We start from the raw sequence: 22586 nt of genomic DNA, 5'->3' as shown, positions 1-22586 counted from the left end.
TCCGTCCTAAATCTTCTCCCTGAATCTTGAGGCAATGTCTCCTGGTTCTAGTCTCACCCACCAATGGAAACAACTTTCCAGCTTCTATCTTATTTATCCCTTTCAAAATTTTGTATGGTTCTATAAGGTCCCCTCTCATTCTTCTGAATTCCAGAGAATATAGTCCCAGGCGACTCAATCTCTCCTCATAAGTTAACCCCTTCATCTCTGGAATAAACCTGGTGAACTTCCTCTGCACTGCTTCCAAAGCCAGTATATCCCTCCTCAAGTATGGAGTCATCATTTATTAGCTTCTTCAAAGTATTTGCTCTCCATCTCTCTGCCTCTCCCTAACTGTCTCCTATCTTTTCTTAATTACAGATAGTAGCTCTATGTTAATAGCAAAAAAATAAGTACCTGAACTCCATAAAGGTTATGACTAATTCTGATTAATATTGTGAGTTACATGAAACACCTGTATCCTGATTATGAGATTTCCACATTTTACAAATTGAGAACTCGTGAATAATTTGAACTGGGGAGAAGCAACAAATATTATTCTCACTCTTTAGGTTAACAATCATATTAGTGTGCAATTTTGTATCCTTACAATATATTTTACACAAATCTTAAAAGTGTATACAGTCTATGAGGATTATTAATTAAATAAACCATAACTTGAAGTGATAGCAATGTGAAAAGTCTGCAGAGAAGTTATCTATTGCTCTTTTTAATGTTAAGTGGATATTCTTTTAAAAGTGTCAAAGTTATTCCCTGGGTCCTATGCAGAGAAATGCTGGAATTCTGTTTACTTCCATTCTTTTAGCAGATGACAATGACCTCTGAACTGCAAGAAGAAGAGCAAAAGATCCATGATCTTTAAGAATTTGAAAACTTGCCTGCAATTATCAAGCACAGAGCCATAGTCATAGACAACAGGGACACAGGCCATTCAGCCTAACAACCTTGGTGCCCACCCAGCTAGTCCCAATTGCCTGTGTTCGGCCCATATTCCCGTCCCCCATGTACCTGTACAAATAGTTCTGAAACGATATTATTGCACCAGCCTTCTGACAGCTCTTTCCATATGTTCACCACTACCTACATGAAAAATTTGCTCCTCAGTTCTCTTTTAAATCTTGCATCTCTCATCCTAAATCTATGCCCCCTGGTTTTGGTTTCTCCTACTCGAGGGACAAGATTGTTTCCATCCATCTTATCTTTGCCTCTGATAAAATAAAACATTTTTATAAGTTTGTTCTTCATTCTCCTATATTTCAAAGAATAAAGACCTCACCTGGCCACACTATCCCTATGACTCAGCCCCTCTAATCCTGGCAACATACTTGAAAATCTTTTCTGCACTCTTTTCCAATTTAACCACATTTTTCATAAAACTGTGTGACCAAACCTGCACGAAGAACTCCAAGTGTGGCCTCACTAATGAGTTATACAACTGCAATGTATTGTCCCAGTCCTCAATTCCCTGATTGACTGATGCATTGTCACCTCCTTTCTACATGTGACATCACTTTCAACAAAACATATACGTGTATTCCTAAGTCCTTCTGTTTCATTACACTCCTTAGTGTCCTACCATAAGTCCTATGTTGGTTTGGTTGGCTCACAATTATTTGTATTGAAATCCATTTGCCACACCTCAGCCCACTTCATGAACTGATCCAGATCATCTTGTAATCTACAATAAACTTCTTCACTGTGAACAAGCTCTTCTAATTTTCTGTCATCTGCAAACTTACTGATCAAGCCTTGTGCATTTCCATCCAACTCTTTTATATAAATAATTAAGAATTAGGGTCCTAATACTGACCTCTGAGCACTGGTCACCAGACTTCATTTTGAGAAACAACGTTCAAGCAAATTCTGCTTCCTACAAGTGAGTCAACTTTGAACCCACCTAACTAGCTCTCCCAGGATTGCATGAGACCTAACCTTGCAGACCAGTCTACCATATGGGACTTTGTTGAAGGCCTTGCTAAAGTCCAAATAGACTACATCCACTCCCCACCCTCACCTACCTTTATTGGTTAGCTCTTCAAAAAACTCTCATGGTTTCTTAACCATGAATTCCCACATAAGGCCATGTCGACTCCTCCTAATTAGATTTTGTCTATCTAAATGCTTGTAGATCCTGCCCCTCAGAGCTATAATCATAAAACCATATAACAATTACAGCACGGAAACAGGCCATCTCGGCCCTTCTAGTCCATGCTGAACGCTTACTCTCACCTAGTCCGACTGACCCGCACTCAGCCCATAACCCTCCATTCCTTTCCCGTCCATATACCTGTCCAATTTTACTTTAAATGACAATACTGAACCTGCCTCTATCACTTCTACTGGAAGCTCATTCCACACAGCTACCACTCTCTGAGTAAAGAAATTCTCCCTCATGTTACCCCTAAACTTTTGCCCCCTAACTCTCAACTCATGTCCTCTTGTTTGAATCTCCCCTGCTCTCAATTGAAAAAGCCTATTCACATCAACTCTAACTATCCCCCTCATAATTTTAAATACCTCTATCAAGTACCTCCTCAACCTTCTACACTCCAAAGAATAAAGACCTAACTTGTTCAACCTTTCTCTGTAACTTAGGTGCTGAAACCCAGGTACTTCTAGTAACTTCTCCACCACGATGTCAGCCTCATTGACCTGTAGTTCTCTGGCTTGTCCTTGCTCCACTTTTTAAATAACAGAACAACATTAGTAACCTTTGTCTTCAGGAACTTTACTAGTGGCTAATGATGAAGCAACTATCTCTATGAGGGCCTCTGCAATTTCCTGTCTAGCCTCTCACAAAATCCAAGGATGCATTTGGTTGGGCCCTGGGGTTTTATCCACCCTGCTGGACTGTAAGGCTACAAATTGCTCTTCAAATTACAAATTGGTAATATAAATATCCTTTAAAACATCTCCACAAGTTTCCCATAGCTCTTGAGAAACCATGATTTTCTCTTCAATAAATATTCATTAAAAATCCCACCCATCTTTGTGGCCCTGCAGATCTCGAATATCAATCCTTATCCTCTTTCCCTATCAATCCTTTCACCCTGAATATAGTTGGAGAACCTCTTGGGATATTCCTTAATCTTACCTGCCATTTCCCTCTTATAGCCTCTCTTTGCCCTTCTGATTTCCCTCTTAAGAAGGTAGGACCCTCTATGGTGTGGTGACAAGATAGCATAGCGTAGCACTGAAGACATGTGCTAATATCATCTCCTGCCTGAGGAGAGACTTGGATCTGATCCAGTTTGCCTACTGTCACAAAAGGTCAACAGCACATCCATTTCATTGGCTCTCCATTCAGCTCTGGAACATCTGGATAGTGAGGATGCATACATCAGGATGCTCTTCATTGATTACAGCTCAACATTTACTATCATCATCCCTTCAAACCTAATCCAAAAGCTCCAAGACTTAGGCATCAGTAGCTTCTTGTGTAACTGGATTCTCGACTTCCTCATTTGCAAACCCCAGTCAGTATGGATTAGCAACAACATCTCCTCCACAATCACCATCTCTACTCTCTTCACTTCATGACTTATGACTGTGCTTATGACTGTGAGGCTAAGTACAGCTAAAATGCCAGATTTAAACTTGCTGATGACATCACTGTTATTGTCGAAAATAAAGGTGGTGATGAATTGGCATATAGGAGGAAGATTGAAAATCTGGTTGCGTGGTTCTGCAACAAACTCTCACTCAACATCAGCAAAACCAAAGGGTTAATTGCTGACTGCAGGTGGAAAAAACGTTGGTCCACGAGCCAGTGCTCATTTGGAGATCAGAGGTGGAGAGGGTCAGCAACTTTAAATTCTTGTGTGTTACCATATCAGAAGATCTGTCCTGGGTCCAGCACATCAATGGCATTATGAAGGACACACAGCAGCACCTCTACTTTCTTAGAAGTTTGCACAGATTTGGCATGTCATCTAGCTCTTTGACAAACTTGTATAGATACACAGTGGTGAGTATCCTGACTGGTTGTCTCACGGCCGAACATGGGAACACCAATGTCCAAAAATGGAAAGGCCTACAAAAAGCGGTACTTGTAGCCCAGTTCATTACAGAAAAAGCCCTCCCCACCACTTTGTGCTTCTACAAAGAATGCTGTCACAAGAGAGCAGCGCCCATTATCTAGGATATCCACTATCCAGTCCATGTTCTCTTCCTGCTATCACCGCCAGGAAGGAGATACAGCAGCCTTAGATCCCAAATCACCAGGCTCAGGTACAGTTATTAACCTTCAGTCATCAGGTTCCTGAACCAGCGTGGACATCTTCATTCACCACAATGCTGAACACAGCCTACGGACTCGCATTCAAGGACACTTCAACTCATGTTCTCTGTATTATTTATTTACTATTAACAATAATTTCTTTTTGTATATGCACAGCTTGTCAGTCTTTGTATATAGATTTTCATTGATTCTATCGTATTCCTTTGTTCTACTGTGAATGACTACAAGAAAAATGATGTCAGGATATGGTGATGTATACTTTCATGTTGACTTTCACGTAATTTCTTTATTTCGTGGTTATCTGGAGAAGACAAATTTCAAGTTGTATATGGATACATACTTTGATAACAAATAATTCTTTGAACCTTTGCATATGTAATTTGATAAATTTACTTTGAATTGTAGCATAGTGCCAATTTAGATTTAAATCTGTGTGTGACATCCTTGAATTAATTAGTTTAACAATCACAATGGTTGACAAAAATGCCTTCTAAAGATATTACTGCATGGGAATAAAGCTATAGCTAAAGTAATTCTAGAAATACTAATGAGAAATAAGGTTTGACCTAGATACCAATAATTTCAAATATATAGTGCATAAATTTTAATTTGGAATAAAGGGCTAAGGTTTATTCATTTGCATTTGTTGCTTTAGACACCTAGTGTACCAAATAAAGTCATAATTAAATGCAATTCCAGTCATAATCTCTGGAAAATAAATAAACATGGAGAAAAAGGGACATGCAAGAAAACAGTCTGAGGAGTGGACAGAATTAAAGTGTTGGCCTCAGGAGAAACATTGAAGGAGATAGTATCTGTAGGGTCTGAACATAACAATGTACTGTTCCATATGCCCGTTCACCCTGCCCGTTCTCCATCTCCCTCTGGTGCTCCCCTCCCCCTTTCTTTTTCCCTAGGCCTCCCGTCCCATGATCCTTTCCCTTCTCCAGCTCTGAATCCCTTTTGCCAATCGCCTTTCCAGCTCTCAGCTTCACCCCACCCCCTCCGGTCTTCCCCTATCATTTCACATTTCCCCCTTCCCCTCCTACTTTCAAATCTCTTACTATCTTTCCTTTCAGTTAGTCCTGACAAAGGGTCTCGGCCTGAAACGTCGACAGTGCTTCTCCCTATAGATGCTGCCTGCCCTGCTGCGTTTCACCAGCATTTTGTGTGTGTTGCTTGAATTTCCAGCATCTGTAGATTTCCTCGTGTTTACTGTTCCACATGTATTGGTTTAAATGGACATATATATGACTTATATATCTTAATGTCCTAATCATTAACATTATAGAATAATATTTCAAAAGATTGCTATGATAACTATAGAATGCATTAAATTAGTATATAGCCAATTATGAACAAGTATTATGAACAATGGCAATATGTGACACGGATTATGGTTAAGCATTATAGTAAGGCAGTAGTGTTGCTGCCTTCCAGGTCCGGCAGCCTGGTTTCTATCTGGACCTGTAACACTGTCTGTGTGGTGATTGCACATTTTCCCAGGTGCTGCCGTTTCCTTCCACACCACCAAGGGTATGCTCTTTGGTAGTTTGATTGGCCATTGTTAATAACTCCCACTGCGGATTGATTGGAGGAGAATCAGCATAAAGTGATTCCTGGAAGGAAAGGGTTATCATACGAGGAATGTTTGATAGCTCTGGGTCGGTAGTCTCTGGAGTTTAGAAGGAATGAGGCAGGGGAAGAGATCTCGTTGAAACCTTTTGAATGTTGAAAGGCCTACACAGAGCAGATGTGGAAAGGATATTTCACATGGTGGGAGAGTCCAGGACAAGAGGGCACAGCCTCAGGATAAGGCATTGTTATTCTAGATTGTTCTTGTCCTCATCCTGACAGTGGTCAATGATGAAGACAGATAGATTGGTGTGGGAATAGAAAGGGGAGTTGAAATGACATGCAAAGGGCCCAAGAACAGGGTGAGCTGTCTCAAAGACCATCACTCAGTGGCGTTCACATCTACTTTAAGGAAATGTTTTGAGAGGTTGATTATGGTTAGAAGGCAGAAGCAAGGACCTGAACCCACATCACATCAGTAGGTCAGAAAAGACATTATCTAACAAGAGTAAGAAATCCTCCATGATTATATCTTTAGGCATGAATAAAAGAATTTAAAATTTACTATGCTGTGGATGTCTATATGGCAGTTGTACTGTATAATATACTGTGTATGTATATGACGACTAGAGAGAAATGTGTTACATACTTGAGTTGAAATGCATTCTATATTGAGTTGGAGTTTGTTGCTCAGCAGAGAGGAGTGTGGTATATTTAATATTTCATTAATATTTGAGTAATATTGTAAGTATATTGTTTGATTAAGCATTCTTTGATTAGATAATTCATTATGGGTTATAGGTAAGATTAACATGAATGGAATATGTCATTATGCCACCATGTCATATGTGAGCACCTCACTAAAGAAAAAAACAAGCAGACTATTTATCCTGGGCTCTCGTGTTTCTCTTTTGATTAGATACTAGAGTTACAAAATGGAACTGAATTTATCGTGGCCTTCAGGAAGGGGAAGTTGAGGGAACACTTACCAGTCCACATTAAGGGATCAGAAGTGGAAAGGATGAGCAGTTTCAAGTTCCTGGGTGTCAACACCTCTGAGGATATACCCTGGGCTCAACACATTGATTCAATTACAAAGAAGGAACGACAGCAGCTATATTTCATTAGGAGTTTGAGGAGAATTGATATGCCACCAAAGACTCGCAAATTTCCACAGATGTACCATGCAAAGGATTGTAACTGGTGGCGTCACCACCTGGTATGACGGGGCCATTGGAATGGAAAAAGCTGCTGATATTCGTAAGCTCAGCAAATTCCATCATTTGTACCAGCCTCCCCAGCATCTGAGACACCTACAAAAGACGATGCCTCAAAAAGGTGGCATCCATTATTAAGACCATAAGACCATGAGACATAGGAGCAGAATTAGGCCATTTGGCCGATTGAGTCTGCTCCGCCATTTCATCATGGCTGAACTGTTTTCCGATCAGCCCAAACCTCTTGCCTTCTCTCCATATCCCTCCATGCCCTGACTAATCAATATTCTATCAAGCTCTGCCTTAAACATACCCAATGACTTGGCTTAAATAGCCACCTGTGGCAATGAATTCAAAAGATTCAGTGACTAAAGAAATTCCTCCTCATCTCCATTCTAAAAGGATGCCCCTCTAGTCTGAGGCTGTGTCCACTGGTCTTAGACTCTTCCACCGTAGGAAACATGCTCTCCAAATCTACTCTGTTGAGGCCTTTCAACATTTGATAGGTTTCAATGCGATCCTCCTCATTCTTTTGAATTCCAGTGAGTACAAGCACAGAGCCATCAAATGCACTTCATATGATGACCCTTTCAATCCCAGAATCATTTTCATGAACCTTCTTTGAACCCTTTCCAATGTCAGCAGATCTTTTCTTAGATAAGGGGCACAAAATTGCTCACAATATTCCAAATATGGCTTCATCAGTGCCTTAAAATTACATCCTTGCATTTATATTCTAATCCTCTTAAAATGAATACTAATATTGCATTTGCTTTCCTCACCACTGACTCAAGCTGCAAATTACATATAGGAAATCATGCACGAAGACTCCCAAGTCCCCTGGTGCCTCTGATTTTTGAATTTTCTCTCAATTTGGAAGAGAATCCACACTTTTATTTCTTCTACCAAAGTACATGACCATGCACTTCCCAACTCAGTATTCCATTTGCCACTTCTTTGCCCATTCTCCTAATCTGTTAAAGTCCTTATGTAGCCCTGTTGCTTCCTCAACATTAAATGCTCCTCCACCTACCTTTGTATCATCTGTAAACTTGGACACATTAAAGGCCCCATCACCCTGAGCATGTTGTATTCTCATTGCTACCGTCAGGAAGGAGGTACAGGACCCTGAAGCCACACAGCCTCAGTTGACACTCAACATTTCAGGAACAGCTTCTTCCTTTCCGCCATCAGATTTCTGAATGGACAATGAACTCAAGAACACTACCTCAGTACATATTTTTCCCTTTCTTTTTGCACTACTATTTTTTTCTATATGCTTATTGTAATTTACAGTTTTTTAAATTATTATTACAATGCTCTGCTGCTGCAAAATAACACATTTCATGACAAGTGCAAGTGAAGTTAAAGCTGATTCTGATTCAAATAGAGCTGTCCATGGCTGCAGACCACAGAATGGTTGCCTAGTCTACACTTGGTTTGGCTGATGTAGAAGACACCACAATGAGAGCACTAAATGTTCTAGATGAGACTAGAGCGGCTGCAGGTGAAATCTTGCCTGAACTAAAAGTCTTTTTAGGTCTTGGGTGGTGGAGAAGCAGGATGTGTATGGACAAGTGTTGATTTAAAAAACGCAAACACGAGGAAATCTGCAGATGCTGGAAATTCAAGCAACACACACAACATGGTGGCGGAACACAGCAGGCCAGGCAGCATCTATAGGAAGAAGCACTGTCGACGTTTCGGGCCGAGACCCTTTGGCAGGACTAACTGAAAGATAGTAAGAGATTTTCCCCCTTTCTTTCCCTAGACCTCCCATCCCATGATCTTTTCCCTTCTCCAGCTCTGTATTCCCCTTTCTTTCTCCTTAGGCTTCCCGTCCCATGATTCTTTCCCTTCTCCAGCTCTGTATCCTTTTTGCCAATCACCTTTCCAGCTCTCAGCTTCACCCCACCCCCTCCTGTCTTCTCCTATCATTTCGCATTTCCCCCTCCCCCTCCCACTTTCAGATCTCTTACTATCTTTTCTTTCAGTTAGTCCTGACGAAGGGTCTCGGCCTGAATCGTCAACAGCGCTTCTCCCTATAGATGCTGCCTGGCCTGCTGCTTTCCACTAGCATTTTGTGTGTGTTGCTTGGACAAGTGTTGCATTTCTTTTGGTTGAAGGGGAAAGTGCCAGTGGTCAGGGAGGGTGGATAGATAAGTGAACAAAGTAGGGATTTTCTGCTGCGACATGTACAAGATGTTAGGTGGCATTTAGAGCACTGTATGCTGGAGAGAGGGCAGACGAGATTCATCAGGATGTTACCTGTATCAGCTGACTTTAGTTATGGAGAAAGACTGGATGGTTTGGAGAAAAGGAGGTTAGTAATAACCTGTAGTTATTTAAAGTTATTAGGACCATAGACAGGATAGTTGTAAATCTTTTCTCCCATGGAGGACAAGGAGTTTAAGGTGGAAGAAGGAATTTTAAAGAGATTTTAAAGGAAAAGTTTTTTATTTATACACAGGGAATGGTTAATATCCAGAATTCTCTCTCTCTGTGGGGCCTGATAAAATTATTATGCTTAAGAGACATTTAGACATGCACTTTAATAGGCAAGGTATAGAAGTATTCAGATCTAATGTATGAAAATAGGATTAATTTAGATAGGCTCAAAGTTTGACAAGGGTTCGATGGGACGGGCTGGAAGGCCCGTTTCTGAGCACTACAATTAAATCTGTAGACTCCATGGCACTCTATGCCAAATGATGCCATATGTGTTGTGGTGAACTGCCACTGGTTTTCACCGGATTGAGCCGGTGAGGCATAGTCTAGGACTGAGGTCCTTCATCAGCCCAATTCAACCTTGGAGTCCACATTAATCTGGCCATAGTTTTAGGAAGAAACATATCAGTGTTTGGAGAATGTGGAAGGTCAAAGAGACCTGCCTTCAGTGCTTGTCTCTGCAAGGATATGGAATGGTGACTTCAGTTTACTCCACCATCAACCTCATTAAGCTAATCTGCTCAGGTCCTTCAGCAGAGAAATCAATCAAGTTTGAAAATATAATTTCCATTAGCAAGTCCATTCTCATTCTCATGTATTACCTTATGCTATCCAAGTGCCAATTCATTTTGTCCCTCATTATTATCCCAATAAGACTATAATGAACCAACATTTCATGTATCTGGCCTTGAAATACTGTGTTCATTCCTTCCCAACTTCAGAAAACAGGGATATAATTTTTGCAATTACATCCTCTAGTAGTGTTGTGTATCTAAAAAGGATTGTAAAATAATCACTGTGTTCACTAATCCAATGTCCCTTTGTAATACATTGCTTTTCTGCTTTTGATCTGAAAATCTTTTTAAGTACCTCTGCTTTGTCTATACAATACTTCCCCTTCTATGTTGCATCCTTTGTTTTTTTGAAAATAGACATAAATTTTTCAGTCAGTACATCATCATTGACATCTCTCTATATAGCTGTATCCCCCCTTTGACCTCCCTTTTAATATTTTTGCGCTTATTAAAAAAAACTATTGGGTTCCATTCTGTTATCAGCTAATTTATACTGTTTTCTTTTATTGTGTTTCTTAAAGGTATTGTCTGTACTTCATGTACTGGTTTGACATTTTCTTTTATATATTACATTTTTTTTTGCCAAAGGCCCATTGTGCAGTTAATTTAATTAAGCATCTGCTGAGCACTAACTTGATTCCCTTTCTTGCCACTGTGGGATGCGTCTTCCCTGTATGTGAACCATCTCCATACTTAAGGCTTCCTGTTGATCATTTACTGTTTTGTTGACTAATATTTGATTCTGGCACAAGTTCAAGTGCAAGTTTATTGTCATCTGACTGTACGTATATACAACCAAATGTTACAACTTGCCTCTGGACCACAAAACATACATCGCACACAGCACCGAAATATTACCATAAGTAAGTTAATAAAATATAAATTAAAGAGTGCAGCATGGGTAAACAGTAAACAGCTCGCGGGTGGCAGGGTATTCATTAGTCACACAGTCTGAGGGACAACGACTTCTGGTAAGATGGCGATGCGTGTGAATGCAGTGACCGCTTGGGGCCAACCATAGGTGATTTTTTCTTTGCAAAATTTGTTTTTTTATGGATTAAAGACAAATCTACTCCAAGAGCATCAGGTACTGCAGGGCTACTCCATCAGTGAGCTGGTCATTGATTGGAGTAGCTGGACAGGTGTCAGTGGCGGAGCCGGCCAAGATATCAAATGTATCAGCTGAGGTGCCGAAGTTGCTGGTGGGTATATCGGAGGTGCCAGTCAGGATATCGAAGGAGCTGGTTGGGATATCAGAGGAGCCTGTTGGGATGTCGTAGGAGCTGGTTTGGGTTCGGAGGAGCTGACCTGGCTGCAGACTGCTACTCGGAAGCATCGGAGTTGGTGCAGTATAACTGTGGGAGATCGTCTCGGACATTTCACTTGCAATTGCAAGACTCCATTGGACAGTGATAATGTAACTCGATGGTGCTCCAGGAGAAAATTGTGAGAATGGGGGCAGGCAACCTTGTCTACCTCAATCTCCTCAGAAAGTGCAGACATGATGGATTCATTTTCCTGTGATTTGCATGCAAATTCAATTTTCTATCCTCTTTCCACTATTTAGTGCGGAATGATTTTTCTAACATCATCAACTGTCAATAACTTCCAAAACCTTAGCAATCAGATAAATAAATTCAACCTCATTGTCAGAAATCTACAACAATTAGCACTATTAATATCCAGTATGCTCAACTGAGGGTAAGTATTTTGAGAAAGAATTCCAAGCCACTTACCACATCTTTCTCAATCCTGTGAACAGCAACTTCATATAATTCCTCATGTTCTGACTGACTGAGTTTTCTCTTGTTGTGTTCCACTGTTGGAAAACAATCAAGAGTTAGTCACCACACACAGACAGAATTTTCTTCACCAAAAGAAAGGAATTGACTTACTTACTTCTACTTCTAAACTGTACAATGGAACCAAATTATAAAGAACAATGGTGAATACAGGGATCAGCATTCTTATCAGGAGCTCTCTCCTAATATCTTTTGCAGAAACATTTCAGACTACATTTGGTAACACCAGCTGATTTCTTGGGTTGTTTTACCTTGGTCATTTTGTGTTGTCAGGGCAGCAGCACGACTTTTGTTCATACCAGGGGGATAGGCAGGTGGAGCAGTATTGGGGGGCAAGGGGATTATTGTCTCCCGCTGTTTCTTCATTTTCTCTTGGTTCACCCTGGTGAGAAAGACATGGTTATGGAGGACTAGTTGGAACGTGATGTACTGAAAGGAAAACCCACTTAACATCACAATTCTTTGACTTTAGCAAGAAAAAAGATAGTTTTACTTGGGTTGGATTCATTATAAGAAGGAGTAGCAGAAACAGATTTAAACAAATTGAATGCGAATAGAACACAAAGAAACAGCTTTGAAAAAAAGAGAAAGCTTTTGTGTGGTGTCGTACTTGTGGATTGTGTCAGGGATATCAGTTTCATATGCTGGTCACTGGCTGCCAAATTCCTAATTCTGTTTCATGTGGTCAGGTACAGAGAAAAGATCTGCTACTGCCCCACAGGGAGGGGAGGGCAATTGACAAACAAGCCACTGTTTACTATCCCTCTGCTATATTTGCCCACAGTAGGAAAGTAGAAGGCAGTTATGGCCATAATGGATATGTTCCTAGAGAGTCCATTGATATATTAACTTCGTGAAACTATATTTATTTAACCCATATAAAATGTACTCTGTCAATATTTTATGACAGTAACAGTGGTTGTCAAGAGTCCTAATTCTGTTCATGAAAAATCCTGATAAGACCACGTTTACAATAATCAAATTTTCCATGTTTCAGTTGTTATATAAGATTACCAGGTATAAATCAGCTTTTGTGAATAATATGGTATTGGCAACATTAATTATTTGTGAACACGCTGATTCTCAGTATGTCAGTTCTAATTATAGTTTGAGTGAGTCTATATCTTGCACAAACTTCTTTTTGATGGACTATGTTAAAACAATTGGTTAAATGGCTTTAAGGAAGAAATTTATTGAGATAATAGATTGTGGTGTATGGTAAAAATGATTCTTATAAAGATTGCAATGATGGAATCTCAAGGCAGATCTGAATCATGATTTCAAAACAGCAAGGGATTAACAAAGCATTAGCTATGGCCAACATTATGTTCACTCTGTGATTACACATGGCGAAGTGGAAACTGATGTTGTATTTACTTCAGGGTCTGTGGTCGGATTTTCTGTCCACCTTTGCGATCAGAGATTGCACTCTCTATATCGGCATGAACCATCTCAGCCTGCAACAGGAAAAGGGTAAGATTGTCACAATGCAGTTCAGTATGCAGTAAACACACCGCAAGCCCATTCCTAAGAAAGAAGCCTGATGGTGTACTTTGCCATAATTCACCTGCACTAATTTTGAGATTACTGATCTCAATGCAGGTCTGTAAGGAGCTGCTAAATGGAAGAGGCTGAATTTTAGCCACAGGCGATATGTAAATTGGACAGGAAACCAGCAAGCAGTTTTCCTGTAATTACAGGCAGCCAGTTGTCTGCAGCTGTGTCAGGGCTCTCAGAGAGATGCCTTTCAATCCTGTTCCTTTGGTTTTCCCAATTGGGAATTGCATCGGGGCTCTGCAGACAGAACTGGGCACTGGAGAAAAATAACTTTGTAAGTAAAGCCTTTTACACAAATATTGCTATCTAGATAAGATTAAAATGTCTACAATAGATCATACATGCTTAACAATGTTTGGCTTTTATGGTGTGGAACAGAGGTACCTTCAGAATATTAACATGTCCTGGCATACATGCATCATGTTTACATTAATATTTGTCAATTTGAACAAAATAAAATATGAGCCAAGAAATATTGGCACTGCAGAGCAGTAGAGACTTCCATCTGCCACCCTGATAGAATACTGAACTACCTGAAAACTGTAGGCTCCAATAATTAGGATTATTCATTGCTATGTTGGCTGCCAATTAAACTTTCAACTTGCTAATGCCTTGACCGGGACTCTGAGCTTACTGCAAAGGAATGAAATAAATGTTGATTTTGTTGTTTGGGAGTTCTGCATTTTTATTCACATCTTGGGAATGGGATTCCATAATTATACATGTATAATTAGGGAAATTGGTGACTGAATAATTAAGCTTAAGTTTTTACCTCTCTGAATACCCAAATGCATTTCTCTGTAGCAAATTTTTAACAATTATGGTTATTACCATCACACAGTCATTCTTACAATCAACTTATTTTGCATCAAAATATATTGAAATAACACTATTAGAAAATATTTACACCAGAAGCAATTTTCATTAATGACATGAATAAAATCTTTGTATAAACAAAATGAAGTTGTAATTTACATATCCAGACACTCCCTCAATCATCAATGAAATCCTATAACCAGAGTCTTCAGGACCATATTTTGACAATTTTCAATACAATTACTCACCCCAACCTCATCACAGTTGAAGAAATGAATGTCAGGTTTGTGCTGATCTGAGTCTTGACAAATTAACAGTAAAACTGATTGGTACTTGGACTGGTTGTGTACATTTTGGCAGTGATGCACGGTGTTTAGTGGAAAGTTCTCCAATTCATCCTATTGACATCAAAATGAAAATTTAGTCAAATAGGAACAAAACACTACACTATATCTTAACAAAAACAGCCATAACTAAAACCTGAGTGGAAAGATGACAAGAAGATAAAACTGAGCAGCAGATGGGACAGATTGGATACCAAGACTAACACGACTTGCTTAAAGACGTTCTTACTAACATTGGTGTAGTTATCTAGTAAAGCGTTGGAAAATGCACACCAAGTTATGTGCTACATGGTGTGTGAGTTCATGCTTGCTGTTATTAGTCGAGACATTGAGTTCAAAAGTCAGGAGGTTATGTTGCAACTTTATAAAACTCTGATTAGGCCACAGTTCAGGTCGCCCCATTTTAGAAAGGATGTTGAAGCTTTGGAGAGGGTGCCGAAGAGATTCACCAGGATGTGGCCTGCTTTATAGGGCCTGTACTGTCACAAGAGGCTGGGATACTTGGGTTGTTTTCTCTGGAGCTTTGAAGGTTAACGGGAGATCGGATGGAGGTTTATAAGGTTATGAGCGGCATAGATAGAGTGGACAGAGTGCATCTGTTTTCCAGAGTTGAAATGTCTAATACCAGAGGTCATGCATTGAAGGTGAGTGAATTAAATTCAAGGGGTATGTGAGAGTAAAGTTTTTTATCCAGAGAGCTTGGAATGCGCTGCCTGGTATGGTGGTAGAGGCAAATACATTAGAGGCTTTTAAGATATGTTTGGATAGGCACATGGATATAAGGAAGATGGAGGGATATGGGCATGGTGTAGGTAGGAGGGATTAGCGTTTGGGTGTTTTTGATTTGCTTTTTAGCTGGTTCAGCACAACATTGTGGGCCGAAGGGTCTGTTCCTCGGCTGTACTCTTTTTTGTTCTATGTTCCATAACTGACGTGAATATGATATACTTAGAAAAAAAATCAGCAATAGCTAAAAGCTAAACTAACCCATGTAGGAGCCAAAACACATCACCTTCTCCTCTTCTGACTTTGAGTAGGCTATGGTTGTATTGACAAGATAGCTTTCCACCAATCAACTTATTGAACTATTTTTCATATGTGGTTCTTAAAGAGGAGCATCAGACTGCACTACAGCAAAGGGAAACATCAGAAATAACCAACCAGCCTCTAATTAGGAGGGAACTTAGTGAGTGTGGAGAGAAGATCTGAAGATATGGACCTGCATTTATTACCGATTCACACTGAACATGGTTGTCCCGGTATTCTATATGAAATAAAGAAAGAGAGCTGTTCTTTGTAACAGTGAACAGCCAAGTCCCAGATAGCCTTACCTGACTGTCACAATCCAGCAATCGAATGGAATTGTTATTCACTTGTAGCAGCATCTCCTGAGTCCACACCTTTCCCTTTATGTCCAGCTGCACAAGTTTCTTGATGGCATCTTCTATTGTCACAATGGACTCACTCTTGTCCATGGCAAATGTGGCAAGATGCTGACAGTAGCAACAAACAAGAGAAGTAAAGAGATTTATCTTCACCACCACTCCTGACAAGAGTGCAATGACTTCTGTTATTCAAAATCTAAGTATGTAAATTAGGAATACATGCCATAAATAGTGCATTCACTGAAAAAGTAGGGACTTATCTGATGAACTAGAAGCCTCATTAACCAAACCAAACACAGCCCAGTTCAAACTTCTAACTATGTGTAACTGTTCTTAAAAATATTACCTCCACATGGTATTGTGACGTTTCCTGCATGATGACATTGGAATTGGAATATTTCTTTCTTTGCTCTGTAACAGATAAAAAGAACTAATCAAAATACTGGACCTGCATTAATGATACTTTGAAAGCTGCTTTTTTTGAGGGAACATTTGAAACTTTGTTTTATCAAAGGAAAGCGATTAACAGCATGAGAACTGAACAAGTTTTTATGTTAGACTACGAGAAGGAGTACTTCCCTCAATCTATATACAATGCCTACTTTTTTAATTTGTGAAAAGACTCTCAACAGCATTGTTATAAAAGTTTGGCTCACAGAAAATATCTCTGTGACACACATATCATGGGCACCACAGTGAGAAATTCTTGCTACTCAAGCTAGAAATAGACATCCCAGTTCAACAGTCCTGTTTTCTGTAGCTTAGAGATAATGTAGATTTTACTTCTAATAGTACAGAAGGTGGCCATTCAGCATATTGAGTTACTGCTGGCAACAAATAGAACAATCCCATCAGTCATATTCCTCCCTTCTTTATTTCCTTCAAGATCTGTGCCTTACGTTCTCTTCTGTGCCCATTACCTCCCCTTTGATAATTTTTTTTTTTGCCAGCTCTTCCACTAATGGGTAACTTACAGCAGCTTCTGAACCTAGCAGCATTTCTTTGGGAAGAGGCACCACCACTAGGCTTTCCATCAGAATCCCAGCATAATCGAAGATCCATTTTTGGTCATGAGAATAAGAAAGATGTTTTCTTAAAAGTTGGGTTAAAATGGAGAAGGAAGTCAACACATAACTTCCTGGATCTTGCAAAAAGAAAAAAAAATGGCAGGATAAAGGCTGAAACCAAAAGGAATTGTACGTTCTCAGCATCAGGTCTGTAAATGCAAATTCCATCTAGAGGAGAAGGGAATCCAGTCAATGTGCTTCTAAACTTGAAGTTTGCAGGTACTAGAAATACAAAGCACCACACACAAAAATCTGGAGGAACTCAACAGGTCAGGCAGAATCTAAGGAAATGAATAAACAGTCGATGTTTCAGGCCAAGACCTTTCTTCAGATCCGTTTCTAGCTGTGTTGCAGCATTCATTCCCAAAGCTACACCAGTGGATCACACTGGACAACAAAGATTTTGCTTCCTGAATACTCTTGAATGTAGCTTATGGATTTCAGGCTGCTGATCATGAAAATCACAGTGAAATTTCCCTAACTTTCACTATTGTTTTTGAAATTGTCTATATTTATTAATTCAGTTCATAATTCAAGTCAATTAAACTGTTGCCTACAATGTAAGCTGAAAAGTTTTCTGTATTGTCCAGGCATGCCTGGATATGTTTAGGTAGGATGGATGGTGCATGACTGGACAGGCTATAGAAAAGGCTATAAAAGCGTCACATACACACATCTGAGTGCGATGGTATTCCTGAGTCTCTTGCGGGTTTTGCATGACTGACATAAGTGAAAACCGAGCTACTGACACAATGAAGGATGCCTGATCACCACCAGAGAAGGAGAACCTACATTGCTGTCCTAAACACCAGCAGCGTAATGGGCAGTAGAGAGACTCTTGATGTGTTTGACTTTTCCAATGCCATGCTTGAACAATGCTGTGACATCATCCAGCACCTTTCTTAATTTGCTTGCCGTTGACTTGATGGCAGGGGATGTGGCATACAAATAGTGGTTGGGTCTCTAATCAAATTGTTATTGTCTCAGCCAATCACAGCTGCACAATGCTAGCCTTCCTGTTTTTATCCATATAAGCCCGATGCGGCTGGTTGGCTGTTGTACTGCACTGTTATGAATGTCGTTCTCCAGGTGTTATCTTTTCTCTAGTATAAGTTCTTGGTGGATACCTGCAGGCTTCCATTTAATATCTTTAAAATGCCTCTCAAACGCATTTTGTGGAATGACTGAAATAACCGAGCCAGTGTCCAATTTCATTTTAATTAGTTTGTCATCCATTTCTGATGTAAGCCATATTGTTTTGCTCTTATTATTTTTCACATTGTAAATCACAATGTTACCCAATCATCTCATTCTCATCATTATCAGATGTTTCATCAACAGCGTGAAGTTTAGTGCTCTTTTTGAAACCGCAACTTGACTTTTTATCTTTTTTCTCTGCCCTATGTGGTCCATTTATTTTTCTCAGCCCAACATACTCTTTATATAAAGTGTCCTACTTTGTTGCATTTTCTGCAGTTTTCTCCTTTAAACTTGCATTGGTCTGGTGTATGTGAGCTTCTGCCACAATGCTAACACACTTTGCTTGGCCAGGCAGGTTTCTGTTCAGAAGTTACAATTTTGTTTGCAATCACTTTCATTCCTGATTGCAACTCATTTGCATCTCTGTCTGCTGTTGCCATTAATACAGCAAGCTCAACTGCTCTTTTAAATCTGAGTTGTGCTTCAGATAAGATCCATTTTGAATGCTTTCTTGTAAGATTCCCCAAGCTAAACAATCTCTCAGTGTATCATTAAGCCCATTTACCTAACTGAGAATGCTCTGACAAATTCTCAATTCAGCCATTAATGTTGAAATGGTCTTCCTTTCCTTTTTTTCTGCTGCTGCTTAAAAACATCCTGCAATCAACAATGTTTTCTGCTCTAAATGTTCCTGCATCATGTTCATGATATCAGCAAAGCTCGTTTCATCTGGTTTGGTTGGAGCCTGGAATTGTGACATTGTAGCCATTAGTGAGACTAGGCTTCAGGAGGGGTAGGACTGGCAGCTCAATATTCCGGGGTTCCAGTGCTTTAGGTGTGATAGAGTGGGTGGGATTAAGGGAGTAGTGGTGGCATTACTACTCAGGGAAAATGTCATGGGAATGCTTTGTCAGAAAAGATTGGAGAACTCATCTTCTGAGATGTTATGGGTGAAACTGAGAAATAAGAAAGGTATGATCACGTTAATGGGGTTATGTCAAAGATAACCCAACAGTCCGAGGGATTTAGAGGAACAAATTGGTGGAGAGATCGCAGACTGTTGCAAGAAACATAAGGTTATTATAGTAGGTGATTTTAACTTTCCACATATTGACTGTGAATCCCATATTGTAAAAGGACTAGAAGGGATAGAGTTTGTCAAATGTGTTCAGGCAAGTTTCCTTCATCAGTACGTAGAAGTCCCAATGAGAAAGCGTGCGATACTGTATCTGCTATTAGGGAAACAAGACAGAGCAGGAGACAGAAGTTTGTGTAGGGGAACACTTTCCATCTTCTAACTAAATTTGCCACTAGTTTCAAAGTAAGTCTGCAAAAGGATAGGTCTGGTCCATGGAATGAGGTTCTAAATTGGAGAAAGGCCAATTATCAGTAATGATCTAACAAGTGTGGATTGTTCTAGGCAGTTTTCTGGCAAAGGTGTACTTTGTAAGTGGGAGGCCTTCACAAACAAAATTTGGGAGTATAAAACTTGTATGTGCCTGTTAAAATAAAAGGTAAAGATAACAGGTGTAGTGAACTCTGGTTTTCAAGAGATATTGAGGTTCTGGTTAAGAGAAAAAAGGAAATGCATAGCAGGTATAGACAGGTAGGGACAAATGAGGTGCTATGGAGTACAAGAAATGCAAGAGAGCACTTAAGAAAGAAATCAGGAGGGTGAAAAGAAGGCATAAAGTTGCTCTGGCAAATAAAGTGAAGGAGAATCAAGGCATTCTACAGATAGGTTGAGAGCAAAAGGATTTCAAGTGACAAAACTAGTCCTCTGGAATAGCACAATGGTAACCCATGCGTGGAGCCAAAACAGATGGGGAAGATCTTAAATATTTTCTTTTCATTTGTATTTAATCAGAGACAGACACAGAGTCTATCGAAGTGAGGCAAAGAGACATGAACTTCATGGACACTGTACAGATTACAGAGGAGGAGGTTTTTGCTATCCTGAGGGAAATCAGGGTGGATAAATCCCCAGGTCTTGACAAGGTGTTCCCTCAGACCCTATGGGAGGCAAGTGCAGAAATTGCCAGGACCCTAGCACAGATATTTAAATCAGCCTTAGCGACCGGAGAGGTACCAGAAGACTGGAGAATAGCCAATGTTGTTCTGCTGTTTATAAAAGACTCTAAACATAAACTAGCAAATTATAGGCCAGCGGGCCTGACATTAGTTGTGGGAAAGTTATCGGAAGTTATTCTAAGGGACCAGATATATAAGTATTTGGATAGACATGGACTGATTAAGGATAGCCAGCATGGCTTTGTGCATGGTAGGTCATGTCTAAACAATCTCGTAGAGTTTGAGGAAGTTACCAGGAAATAATGAAGGCAATGTAGTGGATGTTGTCTACGTGGACTTTAGCAAGGCACTTGACAAGGTCCCACAAGGGAGGCTTGTCAAGAAGGCTCTGTCACTCGGTATTCAAGATAAGGTAGTAAACTGGATTAGATATTGGCTTTATAAGAGAAGCCAGCGAGTGGTGGTTAGGTGGTTGCCTTTGTGACTGGATGGCTGTGACTCTTGGTGTGCCTCAGAGATGATTGCCTGGTTCATTGTTGTTTGTCATCTATATCAATGATCTGGATGATAATGTGGTTAACTGGATCTGCAAATTTGTGGATAACACTAAGACTGGGGGTGTAGTGGACAGAAGGAAGGCTAGCATGGCTTGTTTGCAAAGGATCTGCATCAGCTGGAAAAATGGGCTGAAAAATGGAAGATGGAATTTAATGCAGGCAAATGTGAAGTTTTGCACTTTGCTTGGACCAGGGTAGGCCTTACACAATGAATGGTAGGGCACTGAGGAGTGTGATAGTGTAAAGGGATCTGGGAATACAGATCCATAATTATTTTAAAGTGCTGTCACAGGTAGATAGGGTCATAAAAAAATCTTTTGGCACTTTGGCCTTCATAAATCAATGTATTGAGTACAGAAGAAGGGACGTTATTTTGAAGTTGCATAAGATGTTGGCGAGGCCTAATTTGGAGCATTGTGTGAAGCTTTGGTCACCTACCTACAGGAAAGATGTAAAACAAGATTGAAAGAGTACAGAGAAAATTTAAAAGGAGGTTTCCAGGTCTGAAGGACCTGAGTTATAAGGGAAGATTGAATACGTTAGGACTGTATTCCTTAGAACGTAGAAGATTGAGAGGAGATTTGATGAAGGTATACAAAATATTGAGGTGAGAAGATAGTGCAAGTGCCAGCAGGTTTTCCCCACTGAGGTTGGTTGGGACTACAACCAGAGGTCATGGGCTAAGGGCCCACTTTTAGGAGCGGGCAGCGGAGTGCACAGGAGCAGAGTGCTGGGCTTTGGAGTGCGCGGGAGCAGAGTGCTGGGCTTTGGCTCAGCGGGCTTCGGTGCAAGGGGACTTCGGTGAGAGGAAATCAGTGAGCCTGAGTACATGCTTGCTGAGGTAAAAAAGGTAAGGTCAGTAGGTATTTTTTTCATTTATTCTGACTAATCTAGGATCAGGTAATGGGGGAGACAGTTAGAGCAGTGGTGTGCTCCGTATGCAGTATGTGGGAGGTCAGGGTCAACACAGTTGTCCCTGATGACCACACCTGCAATAGGTGCATCCAGCTGCAGCTCCTATCAGACCGAGTTAGGGAATTGGAGCAGGAGCTGGATGAACTACGGATCATTCGGGAGGCAGAGGCAGAGATAGATAAGAGTTATCGGGAGGCAGTCACACCGAAAAGATGGGAGGTAGTCACACCGAAATGACAGGAGGTAGACAAGTGGGTGACAGTCAAGAGAGGCAGGGGGAGCAGACTGAGAGAGCAGAGCACCCCTGTGGCCATTCCCATCAACAATAAGTATACCGTTTTGGATATTGTTGGTGGGGATGACCTACCAGGAACAAGCTGCAGTGGTCCTGTCTCAGGCACTGAGGTTGAACCCTTGACTAGGAAAGGGAGGAGGGAAGAGAAGAGAGCGGTAGTGATAGGGGATTCTATAGTCAGGGGGGTGGATAGGAGATTTTGTGGGGAAGATTGGGAGTCTCGGATGGTATGTTGCTTCCCTGGTGCCAGGGTCCGGAACATCTCAGATCGGGTGCAGGTTATTCTCGAGAGGGAGGGCAAGAACCCAGATGTTGTGGTCCATGTAAGGACCAATGACGTGGGTAGGATGAGTGAGGGGGTCCTGCGTAGTGAGTTCAGGGAGTTAGGTGCGAAGCTGAAGGGCAGGACCTCCAGGGTAACAATCTCAGGATTGCTACCTGTGCCACGTGCGAGTGAGGCAAGGAACAGAAGGATTATACAGATTAATACGTGGCTGAGAGGATGGTGCAGGAGGGAGGGCTTCAGGTTTTTAGATAATTGGGCTTTGTTCCAGGGAAGGTG

General features: G+C 40.6%; 1 protein-coding gene across 4 annotated transcripts in view; it reads right to left on the bottom strand.

Moving 5' to 3' along the window:
- The window catches only part of eps8l2 (EPS8 signaling adaptor L2), a 187755-nt gene that overhangs the window by 56573 nt on the left and 108596 nt on the right, over positions 1–22586 (bottom strand). For all 4 annotated transcript variants that reach the window (XM_073049379.1, XM_073049378.1, XM_073049381.1 and 1 more), the window contains 6 exons: positions 16306–16370; positions 15906–16067; positions 14479–14628; positions 13235–13314; positions 12109–12239; positions 11792–11874 (listed from right to left, as the gene is read on the bottom strand). In XM_073049379.1, coding sequence (XP_072905480.1) covers positions 11792–11874; positions 12109–12239; positions 13235–13314; positions 14479–14628; positions 15906–16067; positions 16306–16370 — 671 coding nt within the window. The remainder of the gene's footprint in view (positions 1–11791; positions 11875–12108; positions 12240–13234; positions 13315–14478; positions 14629–15905; positions 16068–16305; positions 16371–22586) is intronic.

The sequence above is a fragment of the Hemitrygon akajei genome, chromosome 6, assembly GCF_048418815.1.
Source record: "Hemitrygon akajei chromosome 6, sHemAka1.3, whole genome shotgun sequence".
Lineage (NCBI taxonomy): Eukaryota > Metazoa > Chordata > Chondrichthyes > Myliobatiformes > Dasyatidae > Hemitrygon > Hemitrygon akajei.
The sequence above is the reverse complement of the archived record's forward strand: the minus strand, read 5'-3'. Positions and strand labels throughout refer to the sequence as shown.